Genomic DNA, 25,723 nt, shown 5'->3' with positions numbered 1-25,723 from the left:
TTGCGTTTTTATTACTTTTCACTGTGTGCTGGTAATTGAACTTGAAAGGTAATTTGTAGAAGTAATTTGAGGGCGGGATAAGCGACCTTCCTTCAATAGGATTTGGATTTGATTCTGTTAGCACCTCAGTTCATTGCTGTCCCTTAAATTCTAAATCACCCAGGAGAGACAAAACTGGTCTCAGGTGTTTGATTTCTAGGGCTCTATTCAGGGAAACTATACTCTTTAGTTGCTCTTTGCTTTCGGTCATTATCTGAGGTTGTTGATATTTCTCCCAGCCTTCTCGTTTCCAGCTTGTGAATCATCCAGTCCAGCATTTTGCATAATATACTCTGCATATTGAAGAAGGAAATGGCAACCCACTCCAGTATTCTTATCAGGAGAATCCCATGGACAGAAGAGCCTGGCATGCTACAGTCCAGAGAATTCTCCAGCTCAGAATACTAGCATGGGTAGCTGTTTCCTTCTCAAGGGGATCCTCCCAACCCAGGGATCGAACCCAGGTCTTCCACACTGCAGGCGGATTCTTTACCAGCTGAGCCCCCAGGGAAGCCCCAAAATACTGGAGTGGGCAGCCTATCCCTTCTCTAGCAGATCTTCCTGACCCAGGAATCAAATTGCATTGCAGGTGGATTCTATACTTATATAAAAATTAATTTATACAAAAAGATATTCAAAGCAACATTATTTAGTAAAATAAAAGAACTTATAATAATCCTTATTTCCAATACCAGTAGGATGGTTAGATACTATATGAAAAGGCTCATAGATATTAAAATGATGCTAATGTAACCTATGGGCTTTCCTGGTGGCTCAGTGGTGAAGAAGCCCCCTGCCAATGTGGGAAATGCAGGTTTGATCCCTGAGTTGCAAGGATTCTTTGGAAAAGGAAATGGCAACCCACTCCAGTATTCCTGCTTGGGAAATCCCATGGACAGAGGAGCCTGGAGGGCTACAATCCATGACACTGTAAAAGTAAAACTTAGCGACTAAACAATAGCAATGTAAGCTACATAATATCATGGGAAAATTGTTGAAAACTAAGTTAAAAGTAGGAAAAATTACATATGTGATATAATTACAGGTCTGTTAACAAAAACCTATGCTTAAAAACTTTGGAACAGTGCTAATGGGACTTTTATTGACCATAAAACTTTTCTGTAACTGCCCTGGCCATTAGTCACACACAGTTATTTAACGCTTGAAATGTAGCTAGTGTGACTGAAGAGTTAAATTTAAATTTCATTTTATTATAATTCCTTTAAATTTGGATAGCCATGTGAAATATTTGTTACCACATTGGGAAGTGCAGATCCAGATAATACTGAAATATTAATCATGATTTTGGGGATGAGGCTGAGACTTCTGGTGATTTTCTACCATTGATTTTAGGTTTCTAAAGGGTTCCAAATGTTTCTCACTATACAGTGATCACATTTTAAAGTAAAAAGGCTTTAACCAAAATAGCCCCTCATAAGACACATGTAAGGTATTCTTATAAAGTCTGCTTGCGTGCATGCTAAGTCACGTTAGTCTTGTCTGACATTTTGTGACCCTATGGACTGTAGCCCACCAGGCTCCTTTGTCCATGGGATTTTCTAGGCAAGAATACTGGAATGGGTTGCCACGCCAGGGATCTTCCTAACCCAAGGATCGAAACTGTATCTCCCACAGTTCCTACATTGCAGGTGGATTTTTTACCACTGAGCCACCAGGGAAGCCCATTATTCTAAAGTAGAAGTTAAAAGGCCAAGTCTGTACCAATTCTTTATGACTAATAGTTAAACGTGTCCTGTAACCAAGCTGCCATCTTCATCAAGACAGCTTTTAAAATTTTAGGTAAAACTGGTTTTTAAAGAGTAGCAAATTTAAAAAATTACAAGCTAATTACCTTTCCACATGCTATTCTAGAATCACAGCAAACAATGGATATATTTCTTTTGTCCACTTGATAATCAGTTAGTTCTTCCTTAACTGACTCTACTTCTGGAATATCCACAGAAAATTGATAAGAAATTGTTTTATAGTGTTTTGCATCTAATGGGAAAGAATCACATGAAAATACATATGTGTTTAAAACTTTCCAAAATCTCTCTTCTAAAATGAAATTTCAAATTCTATTACAAATGCATTGATTCATCAGACACTTTTCCATTGGACATTTTTTTTTTAATGAAAAAAGAATGAGGAGCTTCATTAAGTTGAGGAGCCCTCTTTTTTTAAAAAAATGAGAACATTCTCATTTCGTTGGAAGAAGAAAAATGATGATTTTCATCACGTGGAATTTTTTGGCCATAGGTTTAGTAGGAAACAGTTGAATTGGGATTGAGTTGGGAAAAAAAAAAAGTCTTCTCAAAGTATCTTTTCAATAGGTCTGAGTTGCAGAGGAGCCTGATGCTCAGAAATATTAAAAATAAAATTTAACCCAAATTTTGCAGCCTATAAGGAGAAAAGCAAGAATATAACTCTGGAACTTCTGATTCTAAAATGGATGCCCCTTCAGTTGTACTAGAATTGCAGCTGTACTGGCCAGCTGACCGATGGGGCCCATCTATGAGAAAGGAATCTGATTTATTTTTTGACAGGCTTTCCATATTCTAGCCTGAAACAAAATGGAATGTATGTTTTACCAAAAGAGAGACAATGAACTCGAAAGCTCTTTCTAGCTCCCTGTAAAATGCTCTATGTGCTAGTCGCTTCAGTCACGTCTGACTCTCTGCGACCCCATGGACTGTGGCTCACTCACCAGGCTCCTCTGTCCCTGGGGATTCTCCGGGCAAGAGCACTGGAGTGGGCTTCCGTGCCCTCCTCCAGGGGACCTTCTGAACGCGAGGATGGCACCCACAAGTCTTACGTCTCCCGCACTGGCCGGCGGGTTCGCTACCCTTAGTGCTACCTGGGAAGCTCCAAAGTGCTCTCTGGCGGGGTGGTTTGGTCACCAAGTCCTGTATGACTCTTGTGACCCCATGGACAGGAGCCTACCAGGCTACTCAGTCTATGGGATTCTCTAGGCAAGAACACTAGAGTGGGTTGCCAGTTCCTTCCTCAGGGGATCTTCCTGACCCGGGAATTGAACCTGGATTGCAGTCAGATTCTTTACCGACTGAGCTATGAGGGAAACCAGTCGGAGTCAGTGCTCTATAGATGCTGCTAAGTTATTTCAATCAATAACAGCAGTGAACTGAAGCCTCATAACTTCAAAAGCTAGGTGAGAGAAAAGTGGGGTTTTCTGACCTTCAGCCATTGTGACTGAGGCACTGACCAAAATGAAAAATTTTAATATTATCTTTAAAAAATACATCAGTTTTTGCCCTTGGTCAAACACATGAGCTCCCTAATGTATCACTGATCTGTAACATCAGCTTTGAGGAACTTACCTTCTTCAGAGAAAGTAGGCTGTTCTTTTGTTAAAATTTCATAGCGTCTGGCCATTTGTTGCTCTTGTTTTCTACAAAATTAAGAACATGATGCACAAGTCTGAAATGTGTTCCAAGTTTACAATAGCATACTAGCGTGTGGTGGGAGGAGGAGGAGGTGGTGGTGAATCCCCTATAAATGACTCTGAAGCAGGAACCGGAGCCTAAATTCCCGGAGGATAATGGTCATTCGTGACCAAGAAGGAAAGCCCTGAGCCATGGAATCAGTGGTTGTAGCCTTTCAGTGTGAGTCAGCAGCCCTGAGCAAGGGGAATACCTGTCACCAGGCCTTCACTGGACGGCAGCCGCTCCAACCACTCCCTGTGGTGAATCTAGAGGAAACTCTGAGAACGCAGAACTACAGGCCCCAGTGAGCTAAGGGCTATAAGAAATTCAAGCCAGCCGCTCGGCTTTTTCCGCCCCCACCCCGGCAAACCTCATTTGTATTTCATCGGATAAAGCCTTCTCTGACTGTGAGATGCCCCGTGACCTGCAACCAGAGGATTATACATTCTGAAAAAGACATTGTTCAAAGGACTCTCTCCAACCTGGACAGAAGGACCCTTATCGGATGACACAGATTTACATCAAGATAAAGATGATGTGCAGAGAGAAACCCATGCCTCCAAAGAGATCACAGCCACTCTTCCAAACAGATCCAGCAGGAATAACCACAAAAGTCACCCCAGAGCCCCTTCATAGAACAGGGCGAGAGCTCCATGACCCCACCTAGGTAGGGTCTACGAGTCCCGTGTAAGCATTAAATAAGTTACAGAAGACTGACCATCTGTCCCCTCATCACCCCAATAAAGATTTCTTGGGGTTCATGTCTCAAGGAAAATTTGAAGTAGGAGGTAGATGGGTCTCTGGACTGAAAAGCTGGTGATTTTCAAGCAGAGCAAAACTGAAGTTTGTCCTCAGCCAGACAAGAATGACACGTTTTCCCTTCCTCCATTGATATGGAGGGAATAAACTAACGGGGAAATCTGTCGCAGTGAAAAGGAAAAAAGAGGAATGAGTTTTTCTTTTTCACTTCTCTGAGAGCAAAGAAGATAAAGAGAACAGTGAGCAGGCCCAAACTTTATTTTACTTTATTTATTTAGTTTATTTTACTTTAACTGCTCCTAATTCCGCACATCTGTAAGTTGGCTTTTCTGCCCCCTAACTCTGCGGGAGCCACGCTTCACTGGACTCTATGCTGAATACATCCCCGATCCAGTGTTTACCTTAACAACGGCCTTTCCCTTGTAAAGGAAGGGAGGCCTCAGAGCCTCAGAGCCTCCAAACTGTCAGGTGAAGTTACTGGGTTACCGACGCCAGTTTATGACTGCCTTTGAAACAAAGCAAGAGGAAGAAATCTAGATCCCATCGCATTTGTTTCCTCATCACCGACTCCTGACTTGAGCGCTTGCCTTAGGGGCACAGCTCCTGAGGCAGGAGCATGCTGTCTTCCCCGCTCCGCCAGCTGAGAATAAAAGCCACCAAGCTCTTTCTCTCAAAAAAAGAAGTACACTATACTTTCTCCTGTCTACATGCCGTTCCTTATTCTTTGTATCTGTTATTACTTGTGAACCCAGTCATTTAATCAGTGCATGTGCGTTTCTACTGTATTTGGTGGACAAATCTCTCTCGTTTATTAATAGGAATTCCCAGTTACCCTGAGAATTGGGGATGGGTAAATTTCCTACTCTAAACGCCAGCGACCTCACTGAGTTTCTGACACCTTCTGACTCTCATAGCGTCCACCAGGAACTGCATGAGGTTTGCTTTAGCCAATTTTTGTATCTTCCCCGGGAATGCATCTACACAATTACCTGCGTTGAAAATAATGAGGTTTGTTTTACAAAAGGCCTTCCAGGGCTTCCCCGGTGGCCCAGTGGTTGAGCACCCGCCTGCTAATGCAGGGGACACGAGTCCGATCCCTGGTCTGGGGAGACCCCACGTGCCACGTAGCGACTAGGCCCTCAGACCACGGCCACGGAGCCCGCAGGTCAGCGCTGATGAGGCTTGCAGCCCAGAGCCCGCGCCGCGCCGGGAGAAGCCGCAGACGGGGGCCCAGGCGCCACACAGGCCGGTCGGGCCCGCCGGCGCCGCTGGAGAACGCCTGCGTGCGGCAGCGAAGACCGGTGCCGCAGAAATAAATACATAAGCAAATCTTCTTAACAAAAGGCTTTCTAACTAAGTGGGCCTATCTGAGGTCCAAGAGCCAAGGCTCACTCTTACCTCCGCAAAGCTTTTTCTTTGGCTTTGAGTCTGTCAGCTTCACTGCCGTGGGCGGCATGAGGGTCAATACTGATTAATTCAGCTTTAGAGCTCTGGATTTTTTGGTTTTCTTCATAGATGTAGTCGACCAGATTTTGGAAATAACTACAACAGGAAGTCTGAAAAACAAAGACGTTATTTTCATCTCTTCAGCTCTAGATGAAGGCAATTACAGGAGGGGGAAAAAAATAAAACCCAAAATGGCTAATGGGGTTTTGGATAACAATCTATCATATTTTTTGGGGGGGGATGCTAACAACTTTATTGAGGTATAATTCCCATATCATACAATTCACCCATTTAAAGGGTACAATTCAATAATTTTTAGTGTATTCACAGAAGTGTGCAGGGATCACAACAATCAATTTTAGAACATGAAACCTGTACCCAATAACAGTTTCTCCTCCTCCTCCTCCCCGCATGGCCGCCACTAATCTATCTGCTGTCTGTAGCTTTGGCTGTTCTGTACGTTAATATAAATGGAATGTGGTGCTTTGTAACTGGTTTTTTTCACCTAGCATAATATTTTCATTTATGTTGAAGCATGTTTAACTGCTTCATGTCTTTTTATGGCTGCGTAAGATTCCATAGTATGGGAGGAGGAACAAGACAGTGGAGGAGCAGGTGGACGTGGAGTACATCTCTCTCCACGGATACATCAGGATACACCTTCAGACACAGAGGTGCATGCGGAACACCAGCTGAGAGCGGACAGGAGGACCTGACCAATGGAGAAGAATATATAGAGCCACGCAAAACTCAGTAGGATGAAGGAACTGGGGGGAGATACAGGAGTGTTAGTAGGACTGGACCTGCCCTTGGCGGGTGGGAGAACTGAAGCAGGGGTCCGATCCCCACATCGGGGCAGTTGTCTGAGTCAGAGGAGAAACAGTTAAGGCTGAGAGTGAAACAGCTGATCTGTGGCAGCCTAAATGGAAAGAGAATCAGACAGTCCTTGCTGCAGCCAAACATACCCCGGACAGGGATGCAGGTACCCTGGAAAAGGCAGCGGCTGGGAGCTGGAGTTTAGGGATTGTGGAGCAATTCCAGGGCGAGGGCTGCTACTGACTGCAGAGAGACGGATTGAGGGGATGTGAGGGAGGAGATCGCGATGGGAAATGCCTGTGGAGGAAAGCCGGGCAGCCATGGAAGCAAGGCCATACTGCTGAGCCATGTGTAGGGGGTGGAGCCATCACCATAGCCTCTCTCTCCCCACGCCAGCATCGGCAGCTGAAAATAGAGAGGCTGGCCCATCAAACGCCTCACCACTGAACTACAGACCAGGACCCCAGCCGGGGGTGGGGGCCCTCTATGTGCCTGACATGCCTAACAATAGAGAGGGACCCCAGGCAAGGGAGCCCTCCAAGTGCCTGAACAGGCAGAGCTACAGAGAAAGGCTGCCCTAAGAGGCCTTGTGATCACCAGCTACAAGAGGCCTGAAAAAAGACCCCGTTAGGGCCATAACTCCTGGAGTAGAGGCAGTCCGTGTTCCTGCACACTTGGCGCTGCCAGGGTCCCTGCAAGCCAAGAAGATGCACCACCTTCACGCTCAACTCTCACTGGGGCAGAGCTGCCACAGGCAAAAAGTCTTGCATCTATGCACGCAGGGTTGCTTTGGCCATGCCAATTCTTTGCAACCCTGTGGACCGTGGCCTGCCAAGTTTCTCTGTCAGGGGGGTTCTCCAGGCAACAATATTGGCGCATACTGGCCACTACTGGTTGCCACACCCCTCTAGAGCCCTATATTTCCTACTGCCCTAACCACCAACCCCCCTGAGTACCTGGTGCTTCCAGAAGCCCTGCGACCCAAGCAGCCGCACCACCTCCACTCCTGGCCCTCACAGGGGCAGACCCGAGTCCCCCAGGGCAGCCTCAGGAGCAAACCCCAGTGGATGACCCACATGCAGAGGTGGAGATAAAGGCACAATTAAAACCCAGGGGCGGTGTGGCTAAGAAAGAAGACCCCGCCAGCTGTACAAGCTGTGGATTAAATCCACACGATCAACTAGGCTGACTCTGTCTATGGAATATATAAAAGGTCACTGAGAGCTCCCACAAAAGAAAACGCACTAGTTCTGATAGGTGTGGACGTTGGAGGCAGGAACACACAGGAGTGGGACCAGATTAGAATCTGAGCTGCCCTCACAGCAGGTCCAGAGATCAGCGCAGTGTCGGAGGGCATCCTAGGGCGGTGAGGTGGACTGTGACTCCCAGCGAGGGAAAGGATCCTGACAGCAGTGACTCAGGAAAAACATTTGTTATTCTTATGTTTTGACTGGTTTTACAGATTCTTTTGGATTCTGCCCACCCCACCTTTTGTTGCAGTTGTCAATTTTATTGGCACTATGAAATCTAATTAAGGTTTTTTTTGTTTCTTCTCATCACATTTTTTATTGTTGTTATAAACCTCTGCCTCTTCATGGGCTTTGCCAGTTCTGGGGAGTTTTCCTTTTTTTTTTTTCCTTTCTTCTTCCTCTTTTTTTTTTTTCTTTTCTCTTTTATAATTTTAATTTTCTTAAACCTATTATAATTTTTTCTACATTTAGAAAAAATTGTTTGCTTTTACTTTGTTTGCTTTTACTACTGATCTTTTCCCTTTGCAGTTAAGCTTTAATGTATATAAATCTTCTTTATCTACCTCTGTTTATCTTTGCATATCTAATCTTTCTTTATTTCCTTTCCTCTCAACATATTTGTTAGTTTTGTTTTCACTGCTTTATTCCCAACTTGGCACCTTGATTTAGTTTTGTTTTCCAGTTTGTGCTTTAGTTTTGCTGTTAACTAGTAGATATAATTCTTGGTTTTCTTTGTTCACCAGATCAATCTATTGTGCTTTATTTTTGTTGGACTGTTTTGATTTTGCTTATGGGTGTATCTTCCATTATTTTAATTATTATTTGCCTGATTTTGTAACTGGCATTTGTCTGGGGTTCATGTTTGGTTTCTCGTTTTTGGGTATTTGTTTTAACCTCACTTAACGCTGTAACAAACCCTTGTGGAGTCTTCGTTCCTGACCAGAGATCAAGCCCTGAGCCTTTGGAGTGGGAGCATTGACTCCACGACCCTAAACGACCAGAGAAATAACCTTGGGGAGGATCAGATAGTGAGAACTCACACAAAGGAGACCACTGGAATACAAGGCCTGGCATCACCCAATCACCAGTAGCACCCTGTGCAGGACGCCCCATCTAAACAACAAGCAAAATGAAAATTCATCAGCAGACAGGATTACACCTCACTCAGCCTCACCCCTCACAGGGAAAAACAAAGAAACAACCAAAAAACTCAACACAGATCTCATCTTATATGAAGCTTACACAGACCACTGGACCAACCTTAGGAGGGAAGAAACCAAAAGGAAGAAAGAATTCAACCCTGAAGCCTGGGAAAAGGAGACCTCAAACAAAATAAGTTAAAAAAAATAATGAAAAGGCAGAGAAATTCTACACAAATGAAGGAACAAACTAGAAACACTGGAGTCCAAATAAATGAAGAGGAAATAGGCACACTACCTGAAAAGGAATTCAGAATAATGATGGTAAAGATGATCAAAAACCTTGAAAACAAAATGGAGAAAATGTAAGAATCAATTAACAACGATGTAGAAGAATTAAAGAATAAACATACAGAGACAAACAACACAATTACTGAAGTTAAAAATACTCTAGAAGGAATCAATAAGGAGAATATCTGAAGCAGAAGAACAAATCAGTGAGCTGGAAGATAAAATGGTGGAAATAACTTCTGAAGAGCAGAATAAAGTAAAAGGAATGAAAAGAGCTGAGGACAGTCTCAGAGACCTCTGGGACCATAGCAAATGTCCCAACATTCAAATTATAGGGGTCCCAGAAGAAGAAGAGAAAAAGAAAGGGTATGAGAAAATTTTGAAGAGATTATAGTTGAAAATTTCCCCAACTGGAAAAGGAAATAGTCAAGTCCAAGAGGCACAAAGAGTCCCATACAGGATAAACCCAAGGAGAAACACACGAAGACACATACTAATAAAACTAACAAAGACTAAACACAAAGAAAGAATATTAAAAGCAGCAAGGGAGAAGCAACAAGTAGCATACAAGGGGAACACCATATGCTTAACAGCTGATCTTCAGCAGAAACTCTGCAGGCCAGAAGGGAATGGCAGGATATATTTAAAGTGCTGAAAGGGAAAAATCTACAACCAAGATTACTGTACCTGGCAAGGATCTCATTCAAAATTGATGGGGAAATCAAAAGCTTTTCAGACAAGCAAAAGTTAAGAGAATTCAGTACCACCAAACCAGCTTTACAATAAGTGTTAAACGGACTTATATAGTCAGGAAATACAAAAAAAGAAAAAATATCTACAAAATCAACCCCAAACAATTAAGAAAATGGCAATAGGAACATACACATCAATAATTACTTTAAATGTAAATGGATTAAATGCTCCAACTAAAAGATACAGACTGGCTGAATGGATAATAAAACAAGACCCATATATATGCTGTCTACAAGAAACCCACTACAGACCTCAAGACACATACAGACTGAAAGTGAGAGGAAGGAAGAATATATTCCATGCAAATGGGAAGCAAAAGAAAGCTGGAGTAGCAATCATCATATCAGACAAAATAGACATTAAAATAAAGAAGATTACAAGAGATAAGGAAGGCCACTACATAATGATCAAGGAATCAATCCAAGAGAAAGACATAACAATTGTAAATATCTATGCACCCAATATAGGAGCACCTCAATACATAAGACAGACACTAACAGACATAAAAGGGGAAATTGACAGTGACACAATAATAGTAGGAGACTTTAACACCCCACTCACACCAATGGAGAGAAAATTAATGAGAAAACAAGTCTTAAATAATACATTAGATGAGATGGATCTCATTAATATCTTCAGGGCATTAAATCCAAATGCAGAATACACCTTCTTCTCAAGTGCACATGGAACATTCTCAAGGACAGACCACATCTTGGGTCGCAAGTCAAACCTCAGTAAATTTAAGAAAATTGAAATTGTATCATGCATCTTCTCTGACCACAGTGCTATGATTCTAGAGATCAGTTACAAGAAAAAACTGTAAAAAACACAAAAACATGGAGATTAAACAATACATTTCTAAATAACCAACAGGTTACTGAAGAAATCAAAAGGGAAATAAAAAAATTTCTAGAAACAAATGACAATGAAAACTTAACAACTCAAAACTTATGGGATGCAACAAAAGCAGTTCTAAGAGGGAAGTTTATAGCAATACGATCCTACCTTAAAAAACAAGAAAAACATTGAATAGACAACCTAACTTTACACCTAAAACAACTGGAAAAAGAACAAAAAATCCCAAAATTAGTAGAAGGAAAGAAATCATAAATATCAGAGCAGAAATAAGTGAAAAAGAAATGAAAGAAACAATAGTAAAGATTAATAAAACTAAAAGGTGGTTCTTTGAGAAGATAAACAAAATTGACAAACCTTTAACCAGACTCATCAATAAAAAAAGAGAGAAGAATCAAATCAACAAAATTAGAAATGAAAAAGGAGAGGTTACAAGACAGAAATACAAATGCAGAAATACAAAGGATTATAAGAGACTATTATGAACAACTATATGGCAATAAAATGGATAACCTGGAAGAAATGGACAGATGTTTAGTAAAGTTCAATTTACCAAGACTGAACCAGGAAGAAACAGAAATTATGAAAAACCAAATTACAAGCACTGAAATTGAAGCTGTGATCAAAAATCTCCCAAAAAACAAAAGCCCAGGACCAGATGGCTTCATAAGAGAATTCTATCAAACATTTAAAGAGCTAGTGCTATCCTTCTAAAACTCTTCCAAAAATTGCAGAGAAAGGAACACTTCCAAACTCATTCTATGGGGCCACCATCACCCTGATACCAAAACCAGACAAAGACAACACAAAAAAAAGAAAACTACAGGCCAATATCTCTGGTGAACATAGATGCAAAAATCCTCAACAAAATTTTAGCAAACAGAATTCAGCAACACATCAAAAAGCTCATACACCATGATCAAGTTGTGTTTATTTCAGGGATACAAGGATTCTTCAATACAAGCAAATCAATCAATGTGATACATGATACTAACAAATCAAAAGATAAAAGTCATATGATAATCTCTGTAGATGCAGAAAAAGCCTTTGGCAAAATTCAGCACCTGTTTAAAACGAAAACACTTCAAAAAGTGGGAATAGAAGGAACCTACCTCAACATAGTAAAGGCCACACATGATAAGCCTGCAGCAAACATTATTCTCAATGGTGAAAAACTGAAAGCATTCCCCCTAAGATCAGGAACAAGACAAGCGTATCCATTTTCACCACTATTATTCAACATAGTTCTGGAAGTCCTAGCTACGGCAATCAGAGAAGAAAAAGAAATAAAAGGAATCCAGATTGGAAAAGAAGAAGTAAAGCTCTCACTGTTTGCAGATGACATGATACTGTACATAGAAAACCCTAAAGACAGTATCAGGAAATTACTAGAGGTAATCAGTGAATTTGGCAAAGTTTCAGGATACAAAATCAATACACAGAAGTCACTTGCATTTCTATATACCAACAATGAAAAATCAGAGAGAAATTAAGGAATCAATCCCATTCACCACTGCAACAAAAAGAATTAAATATCTAGGAATAAACTTACCTGAGGAGACAAAAGAACTGTACACAGAAAATTATAAGACACTGATGAAAGAAATCAAAGATGACAAAAACAGATGGAGAGATATTCCATGTTCCTGGGTAGGAAGAATCAATATTGTGAAAAGGACTATACTACCAAATGCAATCTACAGATTCAATGAGATCCCTATCAAATTACCAATGGCATTTTTCACAGAACTAGAGCAAAAAATTTCACAATTCATATGGAAACACAAAAGACCCTGAATAGCCAAAGCAGTCTTGAGAAAGAAGCGTGGAGCTAGAGGAATCAACCTTCCTGACTTCAGATTACACTACAAAGCTATTGTCATCAATACAGTATGATACTGGCACAAAAACAGAAATATAGACCAATGGAACAAGACAGAAAGCCCAGAAAAAAACCCATGCACATATGGGTACTTTATTTTTGACAAAGGAGGCAAGAATATACAATGGAGCAAAGACAGCCTTTTCAATAAATGGTGCTGGGGAAACTGGACAGCTACATATAAAATAATGAAATTAGAACACTTCCTAACACAATACACAAAGATAAACTCAAAATGGATTAAAGACCTAAATGTAAGATTAGAAGCTATACAACTCTTAGAGGAAAACATAGGCAGAACACTCGATGACATAAATCAAAGCAAGATCCTCTATAAGTCACCTCCTAGAGTAATGGAAATGAAAACAAAAGTAAACAAGTGGAACCTGATTAAACTCAAAAGCTTTTGCACAGCAAAGGAAACTATAAGCAAGATGAAAAGACAACCCTCAGAATGGATGAAAATGATAGCAAATGAAACAACTGACAAAGGATTAATTTCCAAAATATACAAGCAGCTCATACAACTCAATAACAGAAAAACAAATAACCCAATCAGAAAAATGGGAAAAAGACCTAAACAGACATTTCTCCAAAGAAGACATACAGATGGCTAGCAAACACATGAAAAGATGCTCAACATTGCTCATTATTAAAGAAATGCAAATCAAAACTACAATGAGATATCACCTTACACTGGTCAGAATGACCCTCATCAAAAAGTCTGCAAACAATAAATGCTAGGGAGGGTGTGGAGAAAAGGGAATGCTCTTGCACTGTTGGTGGGAATGTAAATTGATACAGCCCCTATGGAAAGTGGTATGGAGATTCCTTAAAAACTAGGAATAAAACCACCATATGACCCAGCAATCCCACTCCTAGGCATATACCCCAAGGAAACCAAAATTGAAAGATACACACGCATCCTATTGTACACGGCAGCACTATTTACAATAGCTAGAACATGGAAGCAACCTAGATGTCCATCACAGAGAATGGATAAAGAGGTTTTGGTACATATACACAATGGAATATTACTTCGCCATAAGAAGGAACATCTTTGAGTCAGTTCTAATGAGGTGGATGAACCTAGAGCCTATTATAGAGTGAAGGAAGTCAGAAAGAGAAAGACAAATATTGTATTCTAACACATACATACGGAATCTAGATCTAGAAAAATGGTACTGAAGAATTTATTTACAGGGCAGCAGTGGAGAAACAGACATAGAGAATAGGCTTGTGGACATGGAGAAAGGGGAGGAGAGGGTGAGATGTGTGGAAACAGTAACATGGAAATCTACATTACTATATGCAAAATAGAGAGCCAACGGGAATTTGCTGTCTGGCTCAGGACACTCAAAGAGGAGCTCTGTATCAATCTAGAGGGCTGGGTTGGGGAGGGAGATGGGAGGGAGGTTCAAAAGGGAGCAGATATATGTACACCTATGGCTGATTCATGTTGAGGTTTGACAGAAAACAACAAAATTCTGTAAAGCAAATAGCCTTCAATTAAAAAATAAATAAATTTTAAAAATAAAATAAAATTAATGATCTAAAAAAAAAAAAAGATCCCATAGTCTGGATGCTCCACATTTCTTTACACTATCTTAGTGAGCGTCTGGGTTGTTTCCACTTTCTAGCTGCTATAAATTATGCTGCTGTGAACATTTATATGTGTTTCTGGGTGGAAGTATGTTGTTAGTTTTAATGGGTATACACCTAGGAATGGAATTATTTGTTGGGTTATATGGTATCTGTATGTTTTAACTTTTTGAGGAACTACGGTTTAGACTTGTCCAAGGTGGCTGCATCATTTTATACTCCCCTTCAGCAATGTTTGAGAATTCCAGTTTCCCGACAACCTTGCCAACAGTTGTTATTATCTGTCTTCTGGGTTATAGCTGTTCAAGGGATGTGAAATGCTGTCCCACTGTGGTTATGATTTGCATTGCCCCGAAGGCTAACACATAACCCTTTTAAGAATGGCAACTCATGGAATTCCCTGGCAATCTAGTGGTTACGATTCCAGGTTTTCACTGCTGGGGGCCCAGGTTCAATCCCTGCTCAGGGAACTGGGGTCCTACAAGCCATGCACTATGGCAAAAAAAAAAAAAAAAAAAAAAAGAAAGGCGGGGGGCAATGTCGTGGGAAGATGCAGAAGAACATGCTGCTTATGTTTCAAGTAATGTCTAAAAATAACACTATTTCCCCGGTAAACCTGCTGTAGCACTTACATGTTCTGGCAATTCAGAGCTGCTGTAATCAGAGGAAACATCCACACTGGAGAGAAATGTTCTTAGGTCGCTCCCACAGAATTCACACTTGGGCGATACCTCCTCCTCCTCTTCCTTCAGAGAGGAGAGAAAAAAATGAAGATATGCCCACATGGAGGCCCAGAGCCTCTCAGAGCAGAAGAAGCCAGAGCCCTGGGCAGGGTCAGTGAATCTACACTTCAAAGAGTGTGGCTGGAGAAGAGAGCTGGCCAATCAGCTGCCGCCACCCCGAACCTAGACCAGTGTCAAGGCCCGTCTCGGAAGACCTGAAAGGTCTCCCTGGGGTTCAGGTGGAACCAGCCCTGCCCAGGGACCAGTGCAGAGACAGCTCTGTGGAAGGCAGTCCCCAGGGCCTTCCTCAAGCTCAAACCTGTCTCTGGGTGTCAGGGGAAGAAAGCTCAATACAAGCTGTTGTGCTTCAGAAAAAGGAAGGTGCTATGTTTGCAATGCAACAGACCTGGTTCCATCCCTGGGTCGGCAACATCCCCTGTAGAAAGGAATGGCCACCCACTCCAGTATTCTTGCCTGGAGAATTCCATGGACAAAGGAACCTGGTGGGCTATAGTCCATGGGGTTCCAAAGAGTTGGACATGACTGCGCGATTAACACTTATGTTTGAAGAAAGAGTTTATTTCTTCAAGAAAGAATTTACGTTACACGATGTATTTAATGTGTCACCATGCGTTAGAATTGCTTAGTTCAATGTGCTGCACAAAATAACAGTGAACACCAACCACGCTGCTGCATCCACAGGGCCTTCCTGTCAACTCCTGCACGTGTATCTGTGCTGCTCTGCTTCAACTGTTGGTGAATCTTATTTTCAGCAAATAAGGCTGTACCTTTAGTGTGCCCCAGAAGAAGTAATCAAGGAGGTTCCAGTCTGGGGAGTGCGCAGCTCTCATCACAAGTCCAAATTTGGAAATAATCATACTGCCAGTCAGTCCATTACCTCTTTGGCCAAGCAAGGTGGTGAGCATCCTGTCGGAATGACTAAGGTGACCTCTCCCTTGCCCGTCAAAAGCAGACATTAATTGGTCACTTACCACTATTAAACACAGCGAAAGCTCACTGTGCTTCCTGGCTTATGGCCATCGTCACAGGTTGAACTGTGATCCCCCAAAGGCTATGCTGATCCTAACCCCTGACACCTGTGAATGTGGCCTGACTCAGAATGGGGTTTCTGAAGATGTAGTGAAGTTAAGAGGAGGTCATCTGGGTGGGCAGTGAAGCAATATGACTGGTATCCTTGGAGAAGTGGGGCATTTGGACACAGACATACTCTGTGACAGCTAAGGCAGAGACTGCCGTGACGCGGCCGCAAGCCAAGGAATGCCGGCGGCTGAAGCGCGGAAGAGGCAAGAAGGGGCTCTCCCAGGCTGGACTTGTTGACACCTTGACTTTGGACTTTTAGCCTTCAGAACTGTGAGACAGTACTTCTCTGTCGCCATAAGCCAGCCAGTTTCTGGCTTTTTGTTACAGAAGCCCTAGTAAATGAACACAGCCACCCTAAGCACTATTCCAAGTAAGCGAGCTCTTAGCCTGCCTTTTTTTTTGTTGTTTTTAAAGTAAGTTCACTGTTTGGACTTCCCTGGCAGTCCAGTTGTTAAGACTTTGCCTTCTAACGCAGAAAGTGTGGATTTCAGCCCTGGTTGGGGAACTAAGATCACACATGCCTCTTGGCCAAAAAACCAAGACATAAAACAGAAACAATTCTGTAACAAGTTCAATAACAACTTTAAAAATCGTCCACATCGAAAAAAAAAAAAAAATCTTAAAAAAAAGTATGTTCAATATCTTTTGTGCAAATCATCATGTGCCTTTTTACATCATTTATGACAGAAATTTAAAAAAATGTAAATGAAAATTACCTTGAACTTAATGCCTAAATTGGAACTCTCTTGTTTGAATGTCAGAATAGATGGTGGCCCGATGCTGGGTAATGTCCTCAGAGAGGGCTCAAAGAGTGTTATGAAGTCTTCCTTAAACTAAATTTTAAAAAGAGAGAAAGAAAAAAAAAAGGAAGATTGAATCAGTGATTTTTACCATGAGTATGGTGTACTAGTTGGGTTGATAAACATCTCTTACCTCCAGTTCACATAAAATCCTTAGTTTTTGTTCTTCTGGGTTAATTATCCATTTTGCTGAAGAAAAAAAAGAGATTTAGAAGGAAAGTTTAAAACTTTTATGCAGTGTGGTTTGAAAACCATTTTCTGTAAAGTCCTAGCCCATTTTACACACACACACACACACACACACACACACACATACACAGTCTAAATGCCCTGAAACCCTCCCTTCCCCACCTTCTTGCCCATAGTCTTCTTTTTATTGGAATGTAATTGCTTTACAATGCTGCGTTCATTTCTGCTGTATCCTTAGGGGAGCTCTTTTCTAAAGGGGTCGGACGCTGTCCAAGTGAAGGCAGGCTCCCTAAAGGGCAGTCTGTCTTGGAAGCGGGGGTTGATGCCAGACATCAGTTACCTCTTAACTTAGATGCTAGATTTTCAGGTACGTCCTCCTTCTTTACAGAGGGCACTTCCTTCTCTGAAAAAAGAGTGTACATTTGTCAATCAATCCTGACAAAGGAGGAAAGAAATCTCATAGAAAAGAAAATATGCCTCTTAGGAAAATAAGTGCCCTAATTGTGTTTATCTTTGAATGTTTTTCCTTTTCCCAAGTAACATTTTAACAACAAAAAGTAACAAACAGAGGAGGTGCACCACTAATGAAACACAGTAAAAAATGTTTCCTGGGGTTTCCTAGGTTTCCTAGGTCTCTGAGACTAAAAGATGTTTCCTTGCTGCTCTTGCGTCTCAGAATACTACATGAATGCGCATTTTACTTGATTATAATTATGGTCTGCAGACCCTTTTGTGTGCTGCCTTTTAAGCATACCATTCTGTCTAATTTATGACCATCATTCTGCAAAAGATTCTTCAGCTAGAGGAGTGCTGAGCTGGGGTCGAGGAGTAGTTCCCCATTCAAAACAGTGAACTAAACCACCAGGATAATTCCCTCTGCAAATTCCAGGGCAATTCTGGGAATGGGAAAGACAGCCATCAACACACAAGCCACTTGGAATAAATGTCTAGAAGGTTAAGCAAATGAGATTGGCATGATGAAAAACCAATCAGAACAACCCACAATGGGACAGAGGTGAAGGGGGAGGGTGGGCCCATTTTCCCAGTACAGCCAGAGCTGGTGCTGGAGAGAGATGGGTGTCAGAGGATGCGACCCTTCCTAAGTGGTGGTGGTGGTTTAGTCGCTAAGTCTTGTCCGACTCCTGCGGCTGCATGGACTGTAGCCTGCCAGGCTCCTGTGTCCATGGGGATTCTCCAGACAAGAATACTGGAATGGGTAGCCATTTCCTGTGAGAGCCTCCAGTCACACCTTCAGATTTCAGTTTCTCATACACAAAATGATGGGACTGGGTTTTATAGTCTCTGAGTTCTCTCCCACTGTAGATTTTACAGGTCTCAGTTCAGTTCAGTTCAGTCGCTCAGTCATGTCCGACTCTTTGTGACCCCGTGAATCTCAGCACGCCAGGCCTCCCTGTCCATCACCAACTCCCAAAGTCCACCCAAACCCATGTCCATTGAGTTGGTGACGCCATCCAGCCATCTCATCCTCTGTCGTCCCCTTCTCCTCCCGCCTTCAATCTTTCCCAGCATCAGGGTCTTTTCCAACGAGTCTATACATTGACAGTAACCAATTAGAAAATATAATAGGAAAAAAAAATCCAATTGTTACATCAGTAAAACACAACTGCAAAACACCTCAGAATAAATTAATTAGAGCTGCAAAGAAGTTCTCTATTAAATGGAAGTATAAAAGAAGATATGAAAAAAATTGAAACTATTAGATGAGGCGGCTCTAATAATGCCTTGGTAGCCAACTGTTAGCAAAAGGGAAACCTAAGCCAGAGTCAAGGTTAATGCCTCAAGGTTAAGAACAGCTAACTGCAAACAGCCAACCGGGCTTTCCCAGAGAATGCAACCTTAAGCAATAGCCAATCAAATACCTTCCTTGGTTTGCTCCTTCGACTTCTCTATAAAAACCTCTACAGAGCTCTCCTTTGCGGAGTGCTCCTAACCATACCCAGTTTGGCGCTGGCCAATTCCAATCCATATCTGCTCGAATAAACTCTTAAACTCTAAAGAAATGGAAAATGTCTCAGTTTATCTTTTAATGCTGCAAAGCAAGATCAAAGAGTCAACTTGTCAAATTCCGCTGAAAAACCTCATCGCGATTACTTGGACTATATAGATTAATTTGGAATAATTAACAAGTTTTCTAATAGCAGGTTTAATGTTATATTAAAATGTGATATTAATTCTACATCTGATTTTTATGTTAGATTGTGTCAGTCCTCTGGGCAGACCCTCCAGTGACTTCGGACTTTATTCTCTTTGAATAAGATCTGGTCCTCACCATCTCTCTGACTTTATTACCTAGCATTCACTTCCTTCCTCACTCCACTGCAGCCACTCTGGCTGCCTCCTTGTTTTAGGGGGAAGCGCGTGCTCTTCCCTATGCCTGGAACACTCTATCCCCGGAGATCATCATCACTCACACTTCCTTGAGGTCTGTACTCAAATACTTCAGCTTCTTGGTGAAGATTTCTCTCAGTGTCCTGTGTAAACTTTCACCCATCTGTCCAGCATTTCCCACCCCTCTGCCTGCTTTATTTTTCTCCTTAGCACTTACATCATCTAAGCCATTGTGCATTTACATGCTTTGTATATTATTTATGTCACTATCACATTCACCTCCACCTTCAATGCTTTAATAGAAGACCACTGAGACAGGGGTTTGTCTGGTTTATTCATTGCTGTGACGCTAGAATAGGAAACTGACCTATGACAGGTACTTGGTAAGTGCTCAGTAAACATCTGATGAACACATGATCCAACATACAACAAATAATAAAGTTTAAAGGAAAGGCTTTTCATAATGATGACTTCTGAGGCATATACCGGGTAAGTTAAAAACTTAACGTTCCCATTATATTTTTCTTAATGGTTTGATGCTTAAAAAACAGCATGCATATGCTACTTCTATAATAAAAAATAGAGATATGTATCAAAATATGATGGCAGATTATTTCTTGATGTGAACACAGGTGCTACCATTTACTAAAGACTCAGTGCCAAGGAATTTCAACGCTGAATCTCATTTTGATCTTGATAATGGTCCTATGAGATAAGGCTTATTGTGGCCAATAGAGGAAGAAGGAGAGACAATGAGTTAGTCAGTTACCTGACTTGCCTAGCTGTCAGGGTGTTAGTTAGTGTTGGTGCTGGGGTTTAATTCTACCTCCCCTGGTCGCCTACTCCCATGCTCTTCCCAGCATGCAATCCCACCTCCCAGGAAAAGCTTCAGAACCAAAGCACTCACTGGGCTTCTCCGTGTCAGTCAATTCCTGAAGCCAACTTTCTTCTGTTTGTATGGATACTGGAACTTTCGGATGCAGACTGTAATAGGTAGCCCTGAAATTTAGACAAAATGCTTGTTTTCAGTATACCTAGAGCGTTCTTAGCAGTCCTTTTAAATCTGGTACATTTAACAGTCAAATAACAAATGTCCCTAGAAGACCCTGATTTCTTTTTTATTGGAAATGTTTGCTTCCATTCTTATGTCTTCAGTAAAGTCAGGCATACTGTTAGAGTCATATCTGTTCTTTGCAAAGTACTTCTTTCTAAATCTTAGAGGCTGCCAATACCGTATTATTTCTCTTAGAGAGTAAATTACGACCCCTCTATCTGTGCTGTGTGTCAGTATTGTTGGTGTTGGCAATGATGATATGTGTGTTCAAACATTTATTTGAATTTAAATTAGAACACACCGCTTGTTTTAAAATAGCTGTAAAACAAACCAGTCTTTTTAAAGGGCTGAAGTTAAATGTATTGTAATTAAGCATTCTGTATTCATCCCACAAGCATTGTGGAGCTGAATCAGTCAGTAAGCGTTGACATAACGGGAAGCGGGAATTTACTGACTAGCTAACATGACTGTTACTGGTAACAAGTAAATAGTAACCATTGCTTTTCAAGCTCCTTTGCCTCTTTGAATGTAAGGTGTTTTTTTTTTGTTGTTGTTCGTTTGTTTGTTTTGCCGTAATTTGCTGGCTCTTCTAAAAATATCAAACAAAATTTTCCCAAAGAGTGTAGTCAACGTTAGGACTGTTACTTTTTCACCTTTCTCGGTTCTCTTATGTCTCCACCTCCCTTTTTGGAAGCCTTGTTTCCAGCACACTGCGTGTTTTAATTCTGAAACGACTGTGCCGTAATGGCTGGAGAACTGCTCTGCTGAAGCCACTCCCTCTGGGGGAGCCCTGTTTGTCTAACTTCCCAGGGAAACGAGTGATGAGACCAAGAGTAAAGGAACACGGAAGAAATTTTAAGACAGGCAAGAACTCAGAAATTTGACTATCCATGAGATCAACACAAAATAATTACCTAAGGAACTTTCTCCAGCAAAAAGAAGAGGAATAAAAAGAAAAAAAAGCAATATGGAAAACAAGGAAGTATGGCCAGTGGCCCAATTCAGAAAAATTAAGACAGCTAAAAACAACCAAGAATTCAGAAGCTCTCCTTTTAGGAGCCAAGTTTTATGGACATAGGATTTCATCTTCTTGTACATGCATGCAGTCACAGTATTGGTTTCTTAGCAAGAAATTATGAGTATTGGTTATTGGTTTTCAACTTTTAGAATCAACTTGCACCAAAAGCACTAAGAACTAATAAGTCACAATAAAAGTAAAGTAATATGACTTTATATGACTATATTATATATTTTAATAAAATCTGTTAAATAATTTGTTGTTTATTGGGAAAGGAAAGGGTAAGAGGAGAGAAGGAAGTAGAAGTTCATTAAGGTGTTAATTGTTTAAAAGAGTTAGTAGTCACTAAAATTGATAAATCAAGAAGTAGAGATTTAAATACTTTAAAGTCCAAAAGGTTGCTAAGTCACTTCAGTCGTGTCTGACTCTGTGCGACCCCATCCCTGGGATTCTCCAGGCAAGAACACTGGAGTGGGCTGCCATTTCCTTCTCCAATGCATAAAAGTGAGAAGTGAAAGTGAAGTCGCTCAGTCATGTCTGACTCTTCACGACCCCATGGACTGCAGCCTACCAGGCTCCTCCATCCATGGGATTTTCCAGGAAAATTAAAAATAATATAACTACTGAAAGTGGAGAGGAGGGAAGTGGTGTGAGTTACATTCTTCAGCTTTCATGATGGGAGGTCAGTAGCAATGTTAAAAATTAATAAATCAAGTCATGAAAATGTACTATTTAAATTATACTGGAAACAAAACAAACTGTTAATAGTATGTTAACTCTGGTGAGTGGAAGAGGGAACAGAGAGGGGTACATAAATCTACAGGTAGATAATAGGCCAGAGATGGGCAAAGACCCTGTCTCTATCTGCTCCAAAGTGTCTAACAGTGTAGATTAAAAATTTAAAGTAGATATATTAGTTGCAAATACCCTGGATGATCTTACTCTACCTTCCTGACATGTTCATCCCAAAAGGAAACATTTTCAAAAAATAGTAAGATGAAAACTGAAAACAATTTCTTACCTATCTAAATTCATTTCAGACACGTCTTTCCTAAATGTCTGAAATATTCTAGGAAAACCTATTGAATAAGACACAAAACAATTTAGTCAGTCCATTTGAACCAGTGGTTCTCAAAAGGTCAATTTTGCCCCCTAGGAGACATTTAGCAGTATCTAAGGACATATTTTGACAATTTTTGATTGTCACAAAGCCTGGTAGGGGCTAACTGGCAGAGTCAGACGTAGACAGGGATGCTGTTAAATATACTACAATGCCAAGTACAGGCCCTCCTCCTGCCCTCAACACACTCAGCCCCAGCAAAGAATAATCCAGACCAAAATGTCAGTACTGGGGGATGGACGAAATCTACTCTAAGTAACTGCTCTGCCTCCAAGTGGCTGGAGGGGTTTCAGTGCAGGAAGCTAGGCACAGATGCGAACTGTTTATTTTGGGGGTGGGTGGGGAGGCAGGGCTGTTTCAATTGCAGAGCATCCTTAACGCACGACTCCCTCCCCTTCCTCGCGGTGTGGGAGAGAGGCGGGAGGGCAGAATGAATGAGAGAGAGGACACGCTCGCTGAACGCCCTCGTTATAAAGCGAGCACTCCGTCCAGAACCGCCTGTTGCCCGTTTTGGGAGGATGCTTCCCCTTCATTCTAAGCGGGGAACCCTCGCGGCCGTCAGCCGAGATTTCAGCCTTTGATAGAAGGGGCCGAGGCAGGGCTGTATGGGAAGTGGTGAGCGTGTCTGGAAGCTGGCGCCCCGTGGCCGAAGGTGCGAGGGTCGCGGGACCGGCTCGCCCCTAGGGGTCGGGGGGCCTCGGAGGAAGGGGCTCGGCGTGGGGGCGGTACTTTTTGGGGAGGAGATGCTGGAGGGGGCGCTCTCGCTGGGCACGGACGTCTGGCTCCACCCCGACAGGCTCGGCGTCCGGGGCGTCAGCGTCGGGCTCAGGCTGGGGCTGACGACGCTGACCAGGCGGGCGCGAGGCCAGCCGCCCTCACTGGCATCTCCGAGGTCCCAAAACTTCCAGAAGTGCTCCTCGCTGAGCCTCGCAAAGACCTCCAGCTCCGTCTCCAGGGCCGCCCCCTCCTGCTGCTCCGCGTCCTCCTCCTGCTCCTCCTCCGCCTTCTCCTCTTCCGCCTCCGCCTCCTCCTCCTCGTCCACCTCCTGCTCCTCCTCCTGCTCCTCGTGGTCCTGCTCCTCCTCCGGCTTTCCGAAGCTGCGCTGCGAGTCCATGTTAGCCGCGATCCCCGCTAGCACCAAGGACGCCGGCGGGTCCAGGCCCGCGGGGCGAGCCGGCTTCTGGGCGTCCGTCTCCCTGGGCAACCGCCGGCAGCTCGGCCCGCGAGCCTGGGATTAAAGTCGCAGGACCCCTTTGGTTAAAAACTGGAGGCCTGTTTGCAGTTTGGTAGGGGGCCCCGTCATGTCAATGTATGACAAAACCCACTACAATATTGTAAAAATAAAATGAAATAAATGCTAAGTTTAAAAAAAGAAAACATCAATATAAGCCATAGAAAAGGAATCCTTCTAGTTATATTGTTAAGAATTCTATTCCATGCACTAAATTAAAATTAACCATTTTAAAAAGTAACAATAAAATAAAACTTAACCATTTAAAATTTAAAAAAAACAATAAAGTCGCAGGACCCCTCAGCCGTGAGGACTGGCGCTGAGGGGCAGCGGCCGATCGGGAGGGTAGCCAAGACCCCTGCAGGTTCCTCTGGCAGCTGCGTTCTGGACTCCAGCGGGAAATTCTTGCGACCTGATCCTCCTTGCTAATCTCTCAGCTCATTTGGAGCCAGTCTTTAAAAAGTTTTTTTAATTAAAAAAAAAAAAAGGAGGTAAAGTTGACTTAAAATACTGTATTAATTTCCAGTGTACAACATGATTCGATATTTTTGTAGAACATACTCGATTTTAATTTATTATAAGATATTGGGAGGCTAGTTTTTGGAGCTGGGGAGGGAGAGTGGCTACGAGCGATGGACACCCTTAAGGCCACTTGGTATTGCTGACGCCAGGGTTTGGTTTTTGAGTGGACAGGTGCTTGTTGGAGCTTATGATAAAACTTTATTTACAAAAGCTTTTTGGTTTCCTGGTTTGATATTTTTAAAGCACTGCCTTAACTGTGGGCTTCCCAGATGGTGCTAGTGGTAAAGAACCTCCTGCCAATGCAAGAGACATAGGAGAGTTTCCATCCCTGGGTGGGGAAGATCCCCTGAAGGAGGTCCTGGCAACCCTCTCCAGTATTCTTGTCTGGAGAATCCCATGGACAGAGGAACCTGGCAGGCTACAGTATATAGGGTCACAAAGAGTCGGACACGACTGAAACGGCTTAGCATTCACACCTTAAATAGTTTATCTTAATTAGTGAGATTTTTGGTGCCACTTATATTTTGCCACCGAGGTGAGTGCCTTGCTGTAGTGCGGGGCCTGATTAATGCTTGTTCTACCCATCCGTGCAGCGGGCGGACAAGGCCTGAGGCATTTGACCACCAACGCATCTCCTGTGGCTTTGTTTTCAGCTCATTGTACTTTTTACCACAGGGCTGGAAACCAACTCAGGTTTGGTTGCTCATTGCTCCAAAGTTAGTGCTCAACAAGCAAGGGTTGGTGGGAAAAGAAAGGTGCTTTGCTTGGGAAGCTGGCAACCTGGGGAGGTGGTGAAGTAATGTCCCCCAAACCATCTCCCAATGAGCAGATCAGGGGGCAAGAGCTTTAGAGGAAAGCCTTAAGGATGTGCAGACAGGGGCTGTGCAGAGCAGCAGAGTCAGCTCTTGACTACCGTCTTGAAACTGGTCATGCTGTGGTTTGGTCTTGACTGTTTTAAACATAATAGTTCTCAGTTTCAGGGTGGTTTGTTGCCATTTTCTTGAAGCCAGCTCCTGGAATTGTGCTAGCCATAGATGGAGTATTGCTCGGGTTGCAGCAGCTTATATCATGGCCACAGTCTGGTCATCATGCTGTTTAGCTTTTTCCCTTTGGTGGTGGTTACAGTATCTGCAAAGTAACTCAGGAATGTGTCTCACATACCCTTATCTATGTCCTTCAGGGCAGAACTAAAGATTCTGTGACTGCCCTACCTGATTTCCTGCTTAAATTGTTACCAGTTCTCTAGACCTAGTTGCTAATTTTGTCACTACATGTCTACATCCTTTCAATCATTAATTCTTGAGCCAGGCTTTTGTGACTCAGGGGAGGCTTCTCAGAGACC

The 25,723-nt window shown here is 42.4% G+C and overlaps 1 protein-coding gene across 1 annotated transcript in view; it reads right to left on the bottom strand.

Moving 5' to 3' along the window:
- The window catches only part of ERICH6 (glutamate rich 6), a 44,386-nt gene extending 20,644 nt beyond the window's left edge, over window positions 1-23,742 (bottom strand). The window contains exons 1-10 of the mRNA XM_065942131.1: window positions 23,358-23,742; window positions 22,530-22,587; window positions 20,344-20,435; window positions 17,428-17,490; window positions 17,032-17,087; window positions 16,815-16,931; window positions 14,908-15,021; window positions 5,640-5,797; window positions 3,378-3,448; window positions 1,892-2,037 (exon numbers count right to left, since the gene is read on the bottom strand). Of these exons, the coding sequence (XP_065798203.1) occupies window positions 1,892-2,037; window positions 3,378-3,448; window positions 5,640-5,797; window positions 14,908-15,021; window positions 16,815-16,931; window positions 17,032-17,087; window positions 17,428-17,490; window positions 20,344-20,435; window positions 22,530-22,587; window positions 23,358-23,742 (1,260 nt within the window). The remainder of the gene's footprint in view (window positions 1-1,891; window positions 2,038-3,377; window positions 3,449-5,639; window positions 5,798-14,907; window positions 15,022-16,814; window positions 16,932-17,031; window positions 17,088-17,427; window positions 17,491-20,343; window positions 20,436-22,529; window positions 22,588-23,357) is intronic.
- Between the last annotated feature and the right edge of the window lie 1,981 nt (window positions 23,743-25,723).

Source organism: Muntiacus reevesi, chromosome 8 (assembly GCF_963930625.1).
Source record: "Muntiacus reevesi chromosome 8, mMunRee1.1, whole genome shotgun sequence".
Taxonomy (NCBI): Eukaryota; Metazoa; Chordata; class Mammalia; order Artiodactyla; family Cervidae; genus Muntiacus; species Muntiacus reevesi.
Note: the sequence above shows the minus strand (reverse complement) of the source record. Positions and strands in the feature narration are given on the sequence as shown.